At 40.8% G+C, this 18,903-nt stretch overlaps 1 protein-coding gene across 2 annotated transcripts in view; it reads left to right on the top strand.

Annotated features, from left to right (window-relative positions):
- DOCK2 (dedicator of cytokinesis 2) overlaps nucleotides 1-18,903 on the top strand; it is a 158,838-nt gene that overhangs the window by 93,577 nt on the left and 46,358 nt on the right. For both annotated transcript variants that reach the window (XM_063413581.1, XM_063413580.1), the window contains exons 28-30: nucleotides 4,521-4,619; nucleotides 5,675-5,769; nucleotides 18,443-18,521. In XM_063413581.1, coding sequence (XP_063269651.1) covers nucleotides 4,521-4,619; nucleotides 5,675-5,769; nucleotides 18,443-18,521 — 273 coding nt within the window. The remainder of the gene's footprint in view (nucleotides 1-4,520; nucleotides 4,620-5,674; nucleotides 5,770-18,442; nucleotides 18,522-18,903) is intronic.

The raw sequence follows: 18,903 nt of genomic DNA, 5'->3' as shown, positions 1-18,903 counted from the left end.
CTGGAGGTTGTTGCATAGCAGCCTGTCCTAATGTTTATGTATTTGTGCCTCTCCAGCTCCAAACAGTACATTTTAGGCCTGCACATGCATTGGCAGGGACATCTATTTCTGGAGAGAAGCAGAACTACTGCCTCAACAATTCACTTGAAATTCTGCTTATTTTTCCTTTCAGATTGGTATTGTTTAGTATTTGTATAATATGATCAAGATGTTTGTCTCAACCCCTACGTATGCCACAGTGTTCAAAGTTTTGTGGGGTTTTCTGAGGAGCTGTGGCTTCAAGCTACTCTGGTTCTTTGTGGCATCTCTGAGCATCTTCCATCCTTGTTTTCATGTTGCTCTTTAGCTCATGACAAGGAACAGCTGGGATGACTCAATCGTTCTGTGAAGACATTTTTGGAGACATTCTCAATAACAGACTTCTGGTACAACATAAATATTGATGATTTTTAACACTTGATTAAAATAGTTGATTGGTTCGTTTTTCTTTAATTACACTCACAATGACATATTTATCACTTTTGCTCCAGAAAGATGTTTGTACTTACTTCTGAACAAAAAAAAAAAAAAAAAACCCCAACCAAAACAGAATTCTAGGGCCCAAAGAAATTCTTGTTCACTCTCTTCATTTTTACAATTACTGTTTCTAACATGCAATGAATTTTGAAACTTCTGTTTTATCCTAAAAGGGGGTCCAGAATTAAATCTAATCTACGATTGCTGCAAACACCACCAAAATGCTGGGTTGTTTGATGAAGTTTCTTTGCCCCATAATGAAAGCCATGTGCCAGTCAGACATGAACCATCACTGGTGTGGGGTCAGAGGTTGTGAGGATGGTGCAGAGCCCCCTGAGCTGACCCTGCTTGTGAGGGGGAGCAGAAGGAGCATGTCCATGTGCTTTGTGTTTACACTCAGGCTCTGCCTTGGTAAAGTGCTCTGTTAATGAGGTTAAATGCTACAGAAGTGCCTACATTAAATAAATCTCCCCCTGAGTCCTGCCAGAAGTGCATCTGCGTGGGGATTGCCTACCCTGCAGCCACTCAGACCCTTCTACTAGCTTAGAACAAAATGCAGCTTCATTCCATGTTATTTCTGTTGTTTTTGCAGTGCATTTGCCTCATCCTTGCGCTGCTGCTCTATTTGAAGTTACTACGGCAACCTGTCACCCTCTGCTTTTCCAAAGTGTGCTGGGCTTGCGTTGCTAGGTGTTGAAGTTTGTCATCTCCCTCAGACCATCCTGGTGTTCCTCAGCTGCTTCTGCCCCTGCACATGCTGCATCCACTGCTACTCTGCACTTTTTGAGCAGTGCGAGAGATTCCAAATCTTCCTGCTTGACCTCAGCAAGCCCTGTTTGTTTTACAGAATAAGTCTGCAATTCCTTTTGATGTACTTTATATATACTCAACCAAAACAGCATCTCTTTCACCTCACCCACTGCTTTGCCATATTTGTACTAAAGACAGCACTTTATTTCATTTATATATGGTATTAATTAGGGGAGTTTTTAAATGGACAGAGAATTTAAATGTTTCCTGGACATTTTCTCCTCTGTTTTATTTTCATTTGACCACCTATTTACTCATGTTCCTGCTCCTGACAGCAGTGCAACATTTATACTATCAATTTCCCAATTTCTTTACACATTTTTTGAAGTCTGACAGAAAATTGGATAATTAAAAAAAATAGATTTCAGTGCTGTTTCTGTTTTGGGTTCTTTTGTGTTCATAAGGAAATTAATGTATTGAAGTTGGGAAATATTTTATTCGATCTCCTTACAGCCATGCAGAGTTGTTTCTGGGTTTTTTTCTGTTCCCATTGTCTCAGCAGTTGTTTACTTTGATACATTCATTTTTTATACATTTGACCTAGTTCTAATTAATGCTTTCTGCTGTAATTCACAGGCTAAATCCTAACGAGCTTGAGCACAGCTAAAATGATTTGCTAGGATTCCACCTGAACTTCACCTTGTCTGGCACCTCTTTTATCCCATTCAATCCCTATGTGCAGCGTTTCACTTAATAAGTTTTTTAAGAGACTGCTGTGTGGTTCTGAATTTCCCCTGCCCATCCTGCAAACACAGGGGCTGTGTCCAGGCACAGGAGCTGGTCCTTGTGCACAACTTACTGTGTTACAGGCAGCTCTGCTCTTTGCACCCGCCAGCAAGAGGCACTTAAAGCCCAGAGGAGAATTCCAGTGGAGGCAGAGAGGTGTTGCAGGTTTGAGCAGAGCTGTGGAACTGTGTTATCCTCCAGTTCTGCCAGTGAGGGTGGCAGTGCTGGGGGTGCAGGGGCGCCTCAGGGATCTGAGGCTGCCTCTGAGAAGCCAAGATTTAGTGCTGCCATTTGGGGATTAGGAGGGAGGGGCGAGCTTTAAACCCTTAAATGCACTGCCAGATGATTTCGGATAGTTGAGATTGCTGGCAAGAAAATGATTCAAGATCAGACAGTATTAGTAATTCCCTGCTTTACTGTTACATGGGAAGGATGGAGGAAGTTTTTGCAGCAAACCTTCTTTACTGACACCTTTTTCATTTTCATTCAGTCCAGCTGGTGTGAATTTGACAGGTTTGATGCGAGGTCCTGGCCAGCAGGATGTGATCTTTGCTTATGGATCTTTTCAAGGCATATCATCTGTTAATTTTAAAATCACCATGCCCAGTCACTAAGGCATTTGTGCTGTACCACGGTCACAGACATAGCTAGACACATTTTTTGAAGTTGGTTTTAACAAAAGAAATAACCTTCTTAAAGTCTTTATGCCCTTAAGCATCATGATACATCTATTCAATGCTTGTGAAGAAATGCTGCTTATTTTAAGCAGTGATTATTTGAGTCTAGAAAGGCATTTAGTGATGAATGTTGAACTACTAAAAATACAAGCTGCTTTTCGTGGCAATTCTCTAACTTCTGCCGGTTATCTTTTTTCAAAATCAAGACACGAGAAGAAAACCCCCACACAATTTCAGCACCGAATCCTTTGCAATTCATTATTCCTTTCAGCTATGCATTTAACACCACAGCAAAGATTTGTCTGCTCCAGAACTGTAAAAGTGAAGTACTACTGCAGGAAATCCAGCATTTCTTTTAGTAGAGCATCAGTACCCGAGAGCACACGATTTCTTACCTGAAAGCTTCTGGTTTACCTGCAGAAAATGAGTCTTCTTAGCCTGAAAAAGTAGGCAAGGCTCCCAGTAGCACTAAGGTTACTCCAAAAGAAGGTACGATAGGTCCTTTAGGTTGTAATTTCACTCTTTGTATGCAAGAAGTGTGCTGGGTCTGCTCACGGAGGAATAAATAAATAAAGCCCCAGCAGCGCGAAGCGAAGAGCAGCCGGTGGAGGGAAGAACCAGACCTCTAGTGGTCACAGGCAGCAGCTGAGGCAGGGACACAGCCACTGGCAGAGCTGCTCCCTGCCCCGGAATGGGGACAAAATGGTTGGGTACCACTGATGTAACAGCGGGACAGAGCGAGCCTGAGTGACACTGAGCGACACCGTGCATCCGAGTGACACCGAGCATCCGAGTGACACCGAGCATCCGAGTGACACCGAGCATCTGAGTGACACCGAGCATCCGAGTGACACCGAGCATCTGAGTGACACTGAGCATCCGAGTGACACCGAGCATCCCCAGCACCACCTGCACACCCAGGGCTGGGCACCCCCCGAGCCGGGGCACAGAAAGGATTCCAGGGAATCCAGAAAAGGATTTTGTGTGCTCACCAATTCTGTTGTTAAAATAAAATCAAAGCATTGGGAGCAGGCTCGTTGTTAAACTGAGAATTAAAACTTCAGCAAATTAAAAGGAATCAATGAGGGGGAATCTTCACAGTCTCAAAGGAAAAGTGGAAATCATTAAACTCACTTTTGTTGCTTGGGAAAGGAACATCTTTGTTACTTTTAGTAACTTAGTGAAAACTCAGGGCAGGCAATCATGTTGTATCTTTCAGGGTTTTGACTTTAGGAATTGAGAAAGACTAAATACTTTCATTTGAGGATGTTTGAAAGAAGTTTTGAGATATGAAGGTCATAATGTTGTATAGAAGTTTGTGAGTTCTCTACTAGATGCTTAAACCTGCAGAATGTAAAAAATAGCATTTCTTGCACTATTTCTTCCTGTGAATAACAGAACTGTTAGAAAATTTTGATTCTAACGTATTTTCTTCCCATGAATTCCTAATAGAAGGATCCTAGGGAACATCACATGCATTTTAGGATAAGGTGATACTGAGTTGTACTCTATATGAGAAGTTTTCTTGTCATGATGTGTGTTTCCATGTGGTGTCTCATTAATGATGCAGCTTTCTCACAAGAGCCTGTCCCTTGCCAAATCAGCTTTTGAATAATCCTTTTGGAGTTTTTAGTTTGTTTCTTTCATCTGGGCTTGCAAGAGCTTGAATATTATTTATTTTTACATACATAAAGGGATTTTCAGGCATTTCATGTGCTTCAACTTTAGAAAGAGTACAATCCAATGTTTTAAGTAGTCCACATGTGTTGATTCTGCCTGGTTTGCTTTCAGAGTCATTTTGTGGCGTGCATGACAGCGATCCTAAACCAGATGAATGACCAGCATTATTCAGTGTACATTGAAACCTTCCAGACAAGTTCAGAACTAGTGGTGAGTACTGAGTGACCATGGAGTTGATAGTTACAGTGTTTGATTTCCTGTGAAAAATCAAGAGATTTTTCTGGAGTTTCTTATCTGATTATTCCTAGAATGAATTCTTTTGCTGTGCATTTTTTTGCCTCTGTGTTATTGCCCTGCCTCCCTCTTCTAATGGTGGCACTGGACAACACTGCAATCAGAAATTTGGACAGAAACAAATTTCTCTGTTGATCCTGGCACCAAGGTGGTGATGTAATGATCCAGAATAAGTAATTGAGGAAGGGGAAAAGAAGAAGAATAAACCCACAACAAAACAGCAGCAAAACTTATCCTCAGTTAGTTGAACATTCCTCCACACTTCACACACAGTGATCCATTTCCATTTTCACTCTTTAGTCTACTCCTGGTGCAAATAACATTGTAAGCTAAATGCAATAAATGCCCTGTTCTTGTAGTGCATCCTTTTATTGAAATTATTTCTGTCAGAATTTAATGGTACCAGAAGGTTTCCATAGTCTTATGTGTGTCCTTTTACATTCCTGGTGTAGCTGTCAGGTAAGTCAGGGTAGTGGCACAAGTTTGGATTACATCTACAGTTAGTCCAAGGAGAATATCTGCACTTGTCAAGAACTGATCATTTTCCTTCCTTTCTTAAAGTCAGAGTGGTGCCATAAATGAATTTTAAGTATGGACTAAATGGAGTAAAAAAATGAAAAAATCCTGTATTTTTCAAACGTACTAATTCTTATGCATAGTGAGACTAATTCATAAAAAATATCAAACTTTACTCAGAAGCACTACAAATTTTTCTTTCCATTTATGTATGCCTTCTATTTTCCCAGTAAATAAACAGCCCAGTATAATGACTTTAATGTGCTGGCTTTTAGCTTCCTTTTGGAATCTTTGCTGTTCTACAGGACTTTAGCTCCAAACACAGATTTACACCAGGAGTTCTTGTCTCGACTTCACTGAGAGCAAAGCCCCCTCTTGGCTCCTTAACCCCACAGAAACCCTTCCAGGTGCACATTGCACAGCCCCAGCCTGACTGCAAGGTTTTGTTCTTCCAGGACTTCTTGATGGAAACGTTCATCATGTTCAAGGAGCTCATTGGGAAGAACGTTTACCCCTCGGACTGGATGGCCATGAGCATGGTGCAGAACAGGTGAGCAGGGCAGCACCAGGGCTCCTGTTCCTTGTTCTTCTGGAGAGTGACTCACTCCAAATCCTACAAAAGGGGTCAGTGCAGTCTAGGATTACTTTATCATTCCAGTCTGGGGATTGCCAAGTTCATCTGGAACAATCCGTTAAATGGCTTCTTGCCTGTGCTTTAAGTCCACTTAAAATGGAAAATTACTTACTTTTATTTATTTATCTATTTGTATGTTACCTGTACTGCTGAACTTGTTCTGGCTTCTTGTTTTCAAAGAAACACTTTGAGTTTAGATGCTGGATTGTGTTACAAAGTGAATATACCTTTTAAGCAAGACTTCTGTTGACAGTCACCTGTATTATATTTATTTTAGTTTTGTAGAGATGATGGTAACCCTGAGTTTTCCAGAAGTTGCAGAGGGAAAGATCTAAGAGTTAAGTATCAAAAGTGCACAGGCTGGAGTGAGCTTAGTCCACAGATACAATTTGAAATGTTACAGTTACACAATTCTTGCACTTTTTAAAAGAGAGGACCGAGGATACTCAATAAAGTTGATCATCTCCTGAGAGTGCTCAGTCTTGAGGAAAAGATATAAGATTTGTCAATAAAATGTACAGTTTTGTGATATCAGATTTCAATACTGGATACATTTTAATCTAGTATTTGAATGTCATTATGTTAAATTAAAAGGTTGTTTGGGGCTTTTTTTTTTTTACATTCTGTGATTCAAAAGTGAAGCTTGTGTTCCAGTGGGTAGTGATGGTTGTAGTCAGGTGTCCAAACCTCACTGTGTCACTTATGGACATTAGTGACCGTGCAGAGGGTCCCCTGACCCCTCTTCCAAGGTGGGCAGGGACAAGTGTGTAAATTCAGGTCATATTTTGTACATTACAGGAGTTTCATCCCTCGTGGTTTTCTGTCTGAGCCAGTGTTTAGCCTCTCAGGTAAAATCCAACTCCTTGCACAATCTTATGTTGCTGCTGCTGTGATTGCAATTAGTTTTGATGTAGCAAGGATTACTCTAAAAAATAACAGTTTAATACTAAACTACCTACAATCATCTGGCACATGTCAGCACACCAAACCTGTCATATGTAAAACTGTTTCTCATATCTAGAAAATGCTGCTGACACCTGGATTGTCCACAAGTGTAGGATTATTTTATTCTGTGAGAGTAGGAAGTATCATTGCTCAAAGAATGTCTTGGGACTTGGGGCTTCACCTGGTGGTGTTTGTATTCAGTCAGGTCCTGACAGGAAAAATTGCTTTGGGGCACTCTGTGTGTGTATTGATGTGCCTCCTAATGACTCTGAGCTCTGTGGACAAGTTGTTCCAGGCAGGTTTTGTCGCTCTAAGCTTTATCATATGTAAAGGAATAAGCCAGCATTAAAAAAATATTGTTTAGAAACTATTTAATAGTTCTCCTGTAAACACATTGCTTACCTAAAATAACTTGGCGCTGTTTATACTCCTTGATTATATTGCTGTTCTCTGGAATCATAAGGAAATGAGTTATTGATCTTACTTTATATCTTAATTTTATGTTATATCAACAACTGAGAGGGAGGATTTTTATCAGTCTTTATAGAAATTTGTTTTGTTTTTTTTCTTTGAGTTGTGTTGGGGTTTTTTTTTAGGGAATGAATTTTCTACAAAATAAATTGAAGACTAATTTAGTTTTCTATATTTTCCTTGTTAACATTCTTCACCACAAACCAGAGAAGTAGCAGCGAAAAAGTCACAGGGGATCAGGCTTAGGTCTCTTATAATAACACTGAGAGAAGACAAGACAATTAAACAAAACCCCAACACACCAAACAAGAGCAATATCAGCACAGTGCAAGTTTTGCATTCTCTGTTCCCCTGTAGTGAGCAGGAGGCTCCATGCAGGTTTTGACTCCCTGGAGGAGGTGTTTTGCCCCGAGTCTCCCCTTGCTGCATTTGCAGAGAGCCTGGTGAGGGCTGTGGGGCACATCTGTGGTGTGGCAGGGGGTGGCTGCTGGCACCTGTGCCCCAGGGTGTGCAGCACAGCCTGGCAGGCTGCCCTGCCTGATCCTGTGTGTTTGGGGGCTTGCAAGGAAGGGGAATTGGAGTTTTGTTGTAGCAGGGGCTGCAGCACAGAGATGTGAAATCAGTACATACACAGAGAGCAGAGGAGAGGGGAGAGCATCACCAGCACTGCAGGTCTGGTCCTGTTTGCTGAGCAGCACACCCCAATTCCTGGAATCTGGAAGTAAAAATGGGCAGGGCCTGAATGATATCAGGGCTATTTCAGCTGAAAGTTTGATGTTTGGCATAGATGGGGGCACGCAATGAGAAAACGGCTCCTTACAGGGTCCCAAGGAAGGGAGAATGGGCACACTCTTGTCCAGGAGAAATTCTGGTGGGTGAGTTGAAAGATTTGGAGTAGAAGCTTAATTGACAAAGCTTACTGATCGATCTTTGCCTGTATCAGGAGGGAAGGATTTAACTCAAATTACTTTAAATCACTGTGATAAACAATGTGCTCTCTGCTTCCCAGGCATGCTCATCCCAAAGCACTTTTGAGGGAGGCAGAGGCTGTGTGTGACAGGCAGTATTCAGCTAGCAGCAGAGAATGAAAAAGAGGAATGAAATAATGAAATAATGAAATACCTTTTCTTTTTCCTGTTTTTCTCCCCCTTCCATTAGCAGCAAGATGGAAACAACACTTTTTTATGGCATGCTAGATAGGGCAGAACACTTTGGGAAACAGTAACATCATCATTGAGGTCGTGAGGATATAATATCTGAGTTGCTTTTATGATCCTCAATGGTGAATTTAATTAACTTTTGTTCTAATTAAAGTTGCTTACTGCGTTCTTCTTATTAGTTACTACTGCTTGTAAGTGCACTTTATTCCACTCATGACACTTAGATATTGGCTATTAACTTATTAAAAGCAGTAACTCCTAAGTACATGGCATTTGTGGGGAAATGCTCAGCTGGTTTAGCTAATACCGTGTAGTCTGTTTATCCTTCAGCTGTTCATAATTTTAATTTAGAGAGATATAATTTCTACCAGGAAATTCATGTACTTTATTGTCAACATGAAGTGCATGGGGAGTCAGATTCGCTGAGTAAAAGGAACAGTTAGCAGGGTTAGCAACTACAGGGAAAGGGTTCACATCCCTTCCCTTGTCCTCTGGGCTTTGAAATTGAAATTCCTCACAGGAGTCTGAAAGAATTTGATTTTATCACAATGAGTACCTAGGATCAGGCTGGTGTCCAGTCTGGAGTGGCTTAGTGAGCACTTGGGTTGTTTGCATGTCCATTTGGGTTGGGCTTGGAACCTTCTTTGCTCACACTATTTGGAGGTATTTAATAAGAAATGGAAACAGGGTTTCACCAGCACATGTCAAGGTCAGATCTTACTCACTGAAAAAACTCCTGCAAGATAACACTGTAGGGTATTTTCTAACACCACTAGTTCAGCTTTTTCTAAAATATGTTTTCATTACCTGTGTATCTGAGTGTTTTCAGACATCTGTCAGAGTCAAGTCTTCCCCAGTGCTTTTTAAGTCTAACTTGAAAGGTTTAGCACTGCAGGTATTTGGCAAAAGAGCTGGAATTGTTGTCAATTTTCTTTCATTATACATACTAAAAATAGCTGCTTACTTGCAGATGAACTGCTCTGTAACACCCTCCAGACGTGGTTCTCACGGAGCTCACTCTTGGAGCTCTGTTATTAATTCAGGCAAAGCTCCCTGTGCCTTCAGTGTCACCTGCAGCCCCAGGCTCCCCCGCACTCCTCAGCCTGCAGGGCTGGGGCTCTCTCAGCTCTCCTGGCCCTGGCCAGGCAGCGAGGGCAGGCAGAGGAAATTCCTCTTGGGTGCCCAGCAAGGGACTGCTGAGACTTCTGGTCTAGAGAACAGTAGGGATTCCAGGCCTGGGTTTTGTTGGGGTTTGTTTTGTGTTTTTCTTCCCATAGATCACCAGAGAATGTCTCTGTGGCACCTCAAAAACTTTTTTTTTGGCACATATGTATGCATGGTCCTGAACACAACCTTGGAATAAGTGTTCAAAGCCAGGTTGGACAGGACTTGGAGCAATCTGTCCCAAAGGAAGGTGTCCCTGCCCATGGCAGAGGATGGAGAGAAATGAGCTTTAAGATCTCTTCCAACCCAAATCATTCTGTGATTCAATGAACTCAAGTTGAAAGAGAGAAAAACCTCAAATTAATTAAAATATTTGAGCTGCTTCTCAGTCTTCCATTTATCTATTGATGGAAATAAAATGTATCATATTTAAAAAACAAAGAAACAAAGCAAAACCCCATACCAACCCCCAAATGAATAGTTTAGGTTAGTTTTACCTTGAAAGCTGATTCATTTATGTAACTAAGTTTGGATGACGTGTTATGGTTTATTTTGTGCAAATAAGGCAGAATTTAGAAGGCTGTTCTGCTGCATACAAGTATCTCTTTTCTTTGATCTTATTTTCCTCTGCAACTTTTGACTGATTTAAACATCTTCTTATAGAAATACTGTTGTTTTTGTAAGGGCTTGAATTTTCAGGGGAGCAGAACACATTTATACACAGGCTTATGGCACATGGCAGAACTTTGTAATTTTAATGTATGAAAAAATATTTTCTGCAACAAGTATAAATGTCTAACAAAAATATCCTTTTATGCACAGTTGCAGAAAAGGGTAAATAAGGTATTATAACAAATGCAAACAAATGTTACTGTTTAGTCATTGATTTAATTGTGTACAGTGATAGGATATGTCCTTGGACAGTTTGGCTTTGTTATGAGACTGAAAATGTCCTTGTTATGAAATGCAGTTTCCCTGTTTATATAAAGTTCCTTTCAGAGGAAAATTTATTTCTTTATTGTTTCCCATGCTGGAGTATTTGGTACATAATGTGTTCTCAAATTTGCATCTCTTGACCATTAAATCTGCCCGTGTCCGTGTCACCCTGCCTTGCATCCCTGCACCCTCCCAGCACCAAGATGCCTCTCGTGCACTAACTCTGCCTGTTGCTGGGTGTTACCTGTGTAGGATAACAGGAATTACCAGGAATGCAAGCGCTCCCTGGTGTGGTGGCTGCAGCAGAAAATCTGCCCAGCCACGGAGGCAGCTGCCCATCGTGGCACAGAGTGGATGCCTGCTAGGTTTTACCTGCAGTCATTTATTTCATCTTTTATCTGAAATGCAGAGTGGAAACGTGCAGGGAGCAGTCCCATCCCCACTCCCACTGCAGTGTCTCATCTTTCCTGCTGTCAGCTGCTGGGATGCTCACACTCCCAGACTGAACTAAGAGAAAAGTCCTCAGTGGAGAGAACAACTCCACACACACACAAAAAATTGGTAATTTGATATTCTCAGGAAGTCAGTGAGATCAACTGTTGCTTTCCTAGATACAACTTTGACTTGCAGATAGAAATCCCTAAGGTTCTTTGCTATGTGGCCTGTTATAAAATGTTTTCAAGTATTTTAATTTTAATAAAACAGCTGGGGATTAAGACAACGAGGAGTATTTTCCCCTCTGTAGAAAAAGTGCAAATGAGTAAAAAACATTGAAGAGATTCCCCACACAAAGTGTTCTATGTCTCTACAGAAAAGACTAAAATTTCAATACACATAATTTTCATTAGTTGTAAGTGAAATTGAGCAATCCTTCTGTGTTCCCCATTCTGAGCAACTTTGACCAGAACTTCATCTAATTAGAGATTCTGAGGAAATAAAATATGTGCAATTTCCTTGTATTTAACTTTATTTTGAACAGTTAATTTTCATATTTTTTTTACCAGAAGCATCACAAAATAACCCTGCTGGTGTATTATGTATTTGCTGCATAATCATCTCTTTTAAAATTCATGGTCTGCTGGTTCAATGCAGGGAAAATCAGTGGCAGAATGGAGAAGTAATTACACAATATCAATTCAAACTTCCTTCAAAAGTGAAGGCTGTGGGAGTTTATTCGTGTGTGACATCCTGACACAACCACGTTAAGACATTACATTCATCTTTAAGAACAGGGTTTCAGCTTTGTGTCTGATTCCCATTCTTGATTAGCACTAAAGACAGCAAGTGATTGCTAATTTTTTCATTAATTCAGAATACTTCTACTATGCAAAAAATTGTCTGGAATGCACAGAAAAGCAAAGGAGACAGAAGTGAGAAGAAAGTCACAATATAAGCAAAATTACTGAAAGTAATGAAGCACTGAAACCTCTCCAGCTGATTTCCTTCGAGCACATTCAGGCAGCTCTTTGTACTTTTCATTTTCAAGCTATGAAGTTCCTTAAAGCATTCAAAACACCCATTTTCAGGAGTTTGGCCTAAAATGTGCACCTAATATGCAGACTTGAAAATGTATTTTGGTTCCTCAATGAGAGCTACACAGTGTCTAAAGCATGTTTTGGGTAGATGCTGAAGGAAAAGCCACATACAAGGAGCCTGTTGGCCAGGTCAAGGGTCTCACAAGGAAAGCTGGCTTATCTGGCACACAGGCACTGCACATTCCTGACTTTCTCTGGGAGTTCACTGTGCTGCAGTCAGAGTAACTCTGGATGTTATGCATGCAGGATTCTGCATGCTTGGCATAGCTGTTTAATGTAAATTTTCAAACAATGCTAGTGAGGAAAACCACGATGTGTAATTGAGAGAAGCCCCCAAGTTATAACTGAGACAGGAGCAGCTGGGGCACAGCCTTTTTGAGGCAGTTGCTTTCTGACTGTGTGATTTAGTTACACTCTGGGTGTACATTGCAAAAGAATTTGGGAATATGGCAGTTGCTTTATCATTACAATTCAATATGAATGGTTCAAGAAATTATTCCTCAGTCTGTAGCGAGGCAGGGTTGACACAAGGAAGAAATATGATGAAATTATTCTCCTTTCTTTGTGCCACTGGCCATATTTTTCCAGTTACCATGGAAGTGGATTTCTTCCCAAGTGTTGCCATTATTGTGCTCTTCATAACTAGATTTCATGTTGCCACAAGGTTTTTAAATATTGTTTCCATCTTGCATTACCCTTCATTTCTCAATCAGTGATTGCTGTGTTATTAGGAGATAATTTCTGCTGCTGCTTTGTGAAGATTTCTGTTATTTCACCCGCAGTACCTGTGTGTTTTAGCCTCTCCTGTTGCACTGATTGCTCCTCTGCTCTCTCTTCTGAGCATCTTGTACCTCCCAGCTTTAGTTCATAGCTGCCATTCACTGTTGCAGTCCTTGACAATGACCAGCACTGGGGTTTGACCCACCCTTGGAATCTTCTCATTCTGGAACGTGTCTTTTCTGCATGTTCTGCACACAGCAAGGAAGAGAAAAGGTGACAGAAACCACAGGAGAATCATTTGATTTCAGCTGCTTTTCCCTTGTGTTTGCCTTGTTACAGTTCCCATCAGGTGTCTTCTGCACAACTTTTTATGAGGATGATCCCAAGAAGTTGATATAAATTATGTATAAGTATTATTTTGGCTCTGCTATTCTCTGCTCCAGATCTCACAGAATTGGCGTAATGGCCAATTATCCAAACTATCCAAACTCAGAAAAGATCTTTAAAAATAAGAGAGTTTACATCCTCCAGGGTTTGCAAGAACCTCTCTCATATTCTTCGTGTGTTCAAGTAGAGAATTCACTGATGAAAGTGCTGATTGATCAGTTTTGGGGATTACAAAAAACAGTGAAATTAGTGTAACTCCTTCTGGCTTGAATTTTGTACTTTCTGAAGGAAGCTCTGAAGGAGTTTCCAAACTCTCTGAAGGAGAAGCACTTAGGGTTTGTGGGAAGAAGTTCTGAATTGTAAAAACTATCCATGCCTTCACTGGCTTTTAGATGTTGCTTAAAAAACTCCATATATGCCATCATTTCAATGGTTTCTTTGAATAAGTTTTCACAACACAGGAAATACACTCTTTTAAACTTTATTTTTCTGTGTCTGATTATCCAGTAGAAGTTCATACTTGATTCATTTTTTCCACCTGTCACTACATCAGTGCAGTCACGGGGTGAGGAGCCATGGCAAGCAGGAGTTGAGTTGATGCTCATAAATACCTGAGTGAATTCATTCAGCCTGCACCTCGGGATCTGGGTTACTCATCTCAGAGCTGAAGCAGTGAGCTCACAGATTTTAGTCATGTGAAGAGCATCTCACTGCAGTTGGGCACTGCTTTAAAAGAATTCAGCTGAAGAGTCTGAGGAAAAGTCAGTTCATTATTTTGGAAATGTTTCTAATGCTGGATCTGATTTATGCACCTTTCCCCAAGTCATGTTGTGAACCCAGAAGTGTTCTCTGTTTGGAACAAGGTGCAGGAAAAGACCAGCTTCTGCAAAGCCACCTTAGAATAGGCAATGTGAATTTAAGGTTTTGTCTGGGTTTGGGGAGTGGTGTCTGTTTGTTTCTTTGTTTTATTAAATCCTCTCTTTGTTTTATGTTGCAAGAAGATAATGTAGCAATTCTAACTGGCTTGCTAAAAATAACTTAGAGTTGCAGATCTGAATTTTAGGTTTATTACCTATTTACACTTCAAAAGCAAGGACAACATGTAGACCTATTTTACTGTTAGACAAAATCATCATCTTCTGAGAAAAAGCCTTGAAATCCTGTTTTGATTAAGATGTTGTTTATGAATACAGAATTCTTTGCTTGCTCCATCTCAATCCCTCTGTTTTATTTTGAGGGAGAATCAGCTTGAAATCAAATTTTCATCTTAGGGTGACATGAATTCTCAGTTTTTTCTCTCTTAAATGATTTCTCTGTGTTACTTAAGGTACTGTTCTGCCCTGTTTGGAACAGACATCTCAGTGTGTGAAACTCAGTACAGCTGCACAGGTTCCTGTCCTTTGGGCTCTCTTTCCAGCCAAAATTTTTAACAAATGTCTCTGACAATACAATAAAGTAAAGCCGAAGCAGCAGGAAATTCAGAGAGAGGAAACAGTTGAACCATGGCAATTTTGTTGCTGTCCTAAGCCAAAACCCTGCGTTTTAATACCCAGATTTAGCCCAGAGACTTTGGACTTTGAAGATCTTCCATAAATCTTCATGCCCAAGAGTTTTATATGAGCTGTGCATTAGAAGCATCAATCCTCATAAACTCAGGAAATATCTTTGACTTTATTGTGGATAAAGGAATTTCAGCAATTTTAGATCACAATTATTTAAACTGATAAGAAATTAATTCTATAGTGACTGTAGAAAAGTTATTGTTTCATTAAAACTAATTGAAAATGTGACAATTTAATTTAAGTCTTTAAAGATTAGTGTTTAAAATTATATTTTCTCTTTTTCTTTAATCAGAATCTTGCACTGTTTTACAAGTACCTGTGTATTTTCATACTTGTGGCTACTTAATTAATGCCCCTTTTTGGTGAAAGTGGAGACTGAGGCAGGACAGTGAAATCATTGAGGCATTGGCAGGAGCCAGGAATAGCATTCAAACCACTGCCTAAGTGACTCCCAATGACAGGAATAGATACACCCTTTAGGCAAAATACAAATGCATGAAAATATTTGGAACTTGACAGCCTGGAAATATTGCATGCTCCCTGAAAATGTGTCATCCCAGTCTGTCAGATAAAAATATTTGGGAGAGTGAAAGGGATATTTACAGAAGACAGTTTACATATAACTATATTGTATAGAAACCTGTAAATATTTTTAATATTTTCTGTGATTCCTACTGGGCATTAAATACCTCAGTATTTCTTAGGTGTCCTTGAGGTTTTTCTGTATGGCTAAAAGAAAACCACAAGCTCTTCACAAAAATTTTTATTATACCCAGTAATATGTCCATATTAGGAAATAGATTTCCACTTATAATTCCATTCTATCTTGCATGATATTTCTGTTTAAAGAGTGAAGTACTGAAAAGTTTGGGATTTTTTTATTCAAGAAAAGTTACTAGCACCAGATTATACCAGAGTCTGCCTAAACTAGATATTTAAGAGATGTGTTTCACCATGGTGTTGGAGCAGTGTGGAAATGCACAGAATCTGAGAATTAAAAAAGCCTCAGAAATGGAAGGCACCCCCTCCTGCTCCAGCCAAAAGCTCTGAGTGAAGGGAAATGCTCTCCCTGAGCAGCTGGAGCTCAAGAACTTGCTTATGTGAGTTGGCAAGAAATAAACTTTGTGAATCCAAGGGTCTAGAGCAATACAGAGCTACAGAAAACTGAAAAGGCCTTGACCTAAAATTCCTCTTCAGAAGAATAATGATGATGATGATGACACAGAATAACCTGTCTTGATTCTGCCGAGCAGTGTGGGATTTTGTGCTGCCTAAAATAAATCACTCTTCTAGAATCCCCTTTATTTGCAGCATTTTAAACTGTTTGTGTCAAGTATCAGGCAGCTTGGAGGAGATAAATGTCCCCATGTGATGGAGCTTTGGGGAAGGATGTGTTTATTTGCTCGTGGGCAGTGTGGGACAGCTTTCAGCAGGAATCACATTTCGGGGTTGATCACATCAAGGTGGCAAAGGCTGGGAAGTGGCAGTGGGGGCACAGGGCAGCCCTGTGAGTGTGCACAAGGTGTTCAGCAGGGCAGTGACAGCCTGCAAGGGCAGCACTGAGCAGAATTAGATTTCTTGAGCTGGAGGAGATTTGATGCTGCATGGCTTGTCACAAATCAGCTGGCGAGATTAGCTGAGCCAGAGCTGGAAGATGAGCTCAGAGGGTGCCCTGGACCACGGGGAGGAAGCTGTGTGGGATGAAGCTGTGAATGACAGCACCATCAGAAATTTATTACCTCCCCTGCCACGGCTCCTGCAGCAGCCCTCTGGCCACCTGAACAAAAAAGGACTTGGCAGGATGGGACAACGTGCATAATTACTGTATTTCCTTGCTCCCATCAGCAATACAGGGGAATGTTACATGGATGGAAAGAAATTCTTCTTTTGGTTTTTGCAAAGAACATTTTCCTCCTGGAGAACCTCACCCACAAGAAGGGATCTCACTCCAACCATTCACTGCTCTAATGAAGCAGGGACTCCTCTGGGGGATTGCTCAGTGGTTAAGTGGGATCTCCTGTTGGAAGCTTGGCAAAAGCTGAACTTTTGCTTTACCTCCCTCATTAAGAAACTGAACTTAGCCCTTCTGATTTTTTTTTCTTTTTCTTTTATTTTTTTTTTTGTGATTAGACTAAAACTCCTTTCCCTGACTGTTCTGTTTCTCCAGTGGCTCATAGAGGGCTGCCAGGGGAACAACAGCTCGTTTGTTGTGTTCTACCAGCCTCCAGTGCCCAATGGCATTTAATTGTCCTCCCTTAGGTTTGGTCTTTGATGTGTCTGATCACTTCTGAGCCAGTCTAAAATTCAGGCATGCAGCATCCTGCAGCAATGAGCTGCAGGGTTGAGCAAGGCTAACCCAGAACTGGGTTTGCTTATTCTGGGTGCACATCCTGGCTGTGTTCAGGGCTCTCTGATGCCTCCCTGTGAGCACTCAGGCTCTCATCTCCACATACTTTTGATTTCATAGCTCCTGTCACCTCCCTCCTCTGTTGCTGTGTCCCCGACTGAGGATCATTTCTCTGTCACAATTATTTGCATGCTTTCTTCTCTCTTCTTTCTTTTTCTATTTGTTTATCCATTTGAGATGGGACACTAAAACAACACAGAGAATCCAGCACAAAGACACAGCATTCCTTTGACTGTAACATATGGATATCCTGTGGTGTCCTAATCTTTTGCTGATAATCCTAATTATGGAATTATTGCTTTCTCTGATGTTGCTAATCACTGAAATGAAATGGATTTCTGGACCTGGCTGTTGTAACTATTAGATTTTTTCTCCTGACTGGGAATATCCAGTTGACAGCCAATCATTATATTTGAACAATTAGGGTTGGTTTTCCCTTATGTTCACCTTTCTGTTTGCCCCTACAGTGTTTCCTGTAGAAATATTTCCACTTAATAGCTGTAAAAAAATTACATATGAAGCAGAGGCAAATGATCACTTTCAGTCAATTTCCAATTTTGAAAACAACTGAATTATTAAAATAAACTTTATAAATATTTAAAGATACAATTGATTTTTGTTTTACAAATATCCCGTGCTGGGAAGTCAGACAAAGAAATGAGCTTTAGAAACATGACTTAATCATGCTGCATTAATCAAGAGCTTAAATAGGTGCTGCATTTCAGGCTGGAGGGGTAATGTTTATGCTCTTACTCATGGAAGAAGTAACTGTACAGTATTTTGAATGTGTATTTTCACTGTTTGGAATCTTTTTATAATCCACCTGGGGAAGAAGGTGGGCAGAGGTGTCCTGCCCTCCCCACCTGTAAGAAAGGTGAAAAGCTGCATTAATATCTTTGGAGTGGCAGCTCCTAACTCATGATGTGAGCCCAGGAGCTGCCAGACCCCGAGAGGAGGTGATGCCACCCTTGAGAGAGATCTGGGCTTGGCAGAAGGTGACATTGGATTTGAAAGAATTGCTCTGTTTTCTCAGGAATGCAGCAGAGTGTGCAGCAGGGGGAACAAAATTCTATTGTCTGACTTTTCCAGCAGAGGTGGAGAAACTTTTTGACAACTGTGTAATTATTTTTATGGGTAACACTTTAAATCCCGTGCCACTGTACAGATTGTCACTGCTGTGCTCATGTGTGATGCTCCCAGTGTGTTCAGTGCCACATGTGCTGGCACCAGTGTCACACACAGTGGCTATTGAGTGCCAGAGGATACATCCATTTATCTGCACCACTGCTTTCTGTTTTTCAGGGTCTTCTTGAGAGCCATCAACAAATTTGCAGAGACTATGAACCAGAAATTTTTGGAGAACATGAATTTTGAAGTCCAAGTAAGTATTTAGGTTTTTTAGCTGAGCCAAGGCAGCATGTGCAGGTGTGCCAGGGCCCCTGCTGGTGCTGGACCCCAGAGTCAGAGTCAGAATCAGACTGACATTTCCAGAATCAGACGGGCTGTGGGTTTGAGTGGGCAGGATTGGACCATCTTCCATGTGACATCAGAACTGGCCTTTGATTATTTATGATAAGGCACCCAACCAGGGTGTTTCCTTCTGTAACTCTGCTCGGGACTGGCAAGCAGAAAACTCTTCTTTTTTCTTAGCCAGCCAAGTGAATTCAGAAAATCAACCTCAGATGTAACATGTGGAGCCTTAACAATGTCAATGCTATGGATGTAGGACAGAAAGAGCTTAACTCTGCTGATTCCCAGAGTAT

The sequence above is a fragment of the Prinia subflava genome, chromosome 16 (assembly GCF_021018805.1).
Source record: "Prinia subflava isolate CZ2003 ecotype Zambia chromosome 16, Cam_Psub_1.2, whole genome shotgun sequence".
NCBI classification, from domain to species: domain Eukaryota; kingdom Metazoa; phylum Chordata; class Aves; order Passeriformes; family Cisticolidae; genus Prinia; species Prinia subflava.
The sequence above is the reverse complement of the archived record's forward strand: the minus strand, read 5'-3'. Positions and strand labels throughout refer to the sequence as shown.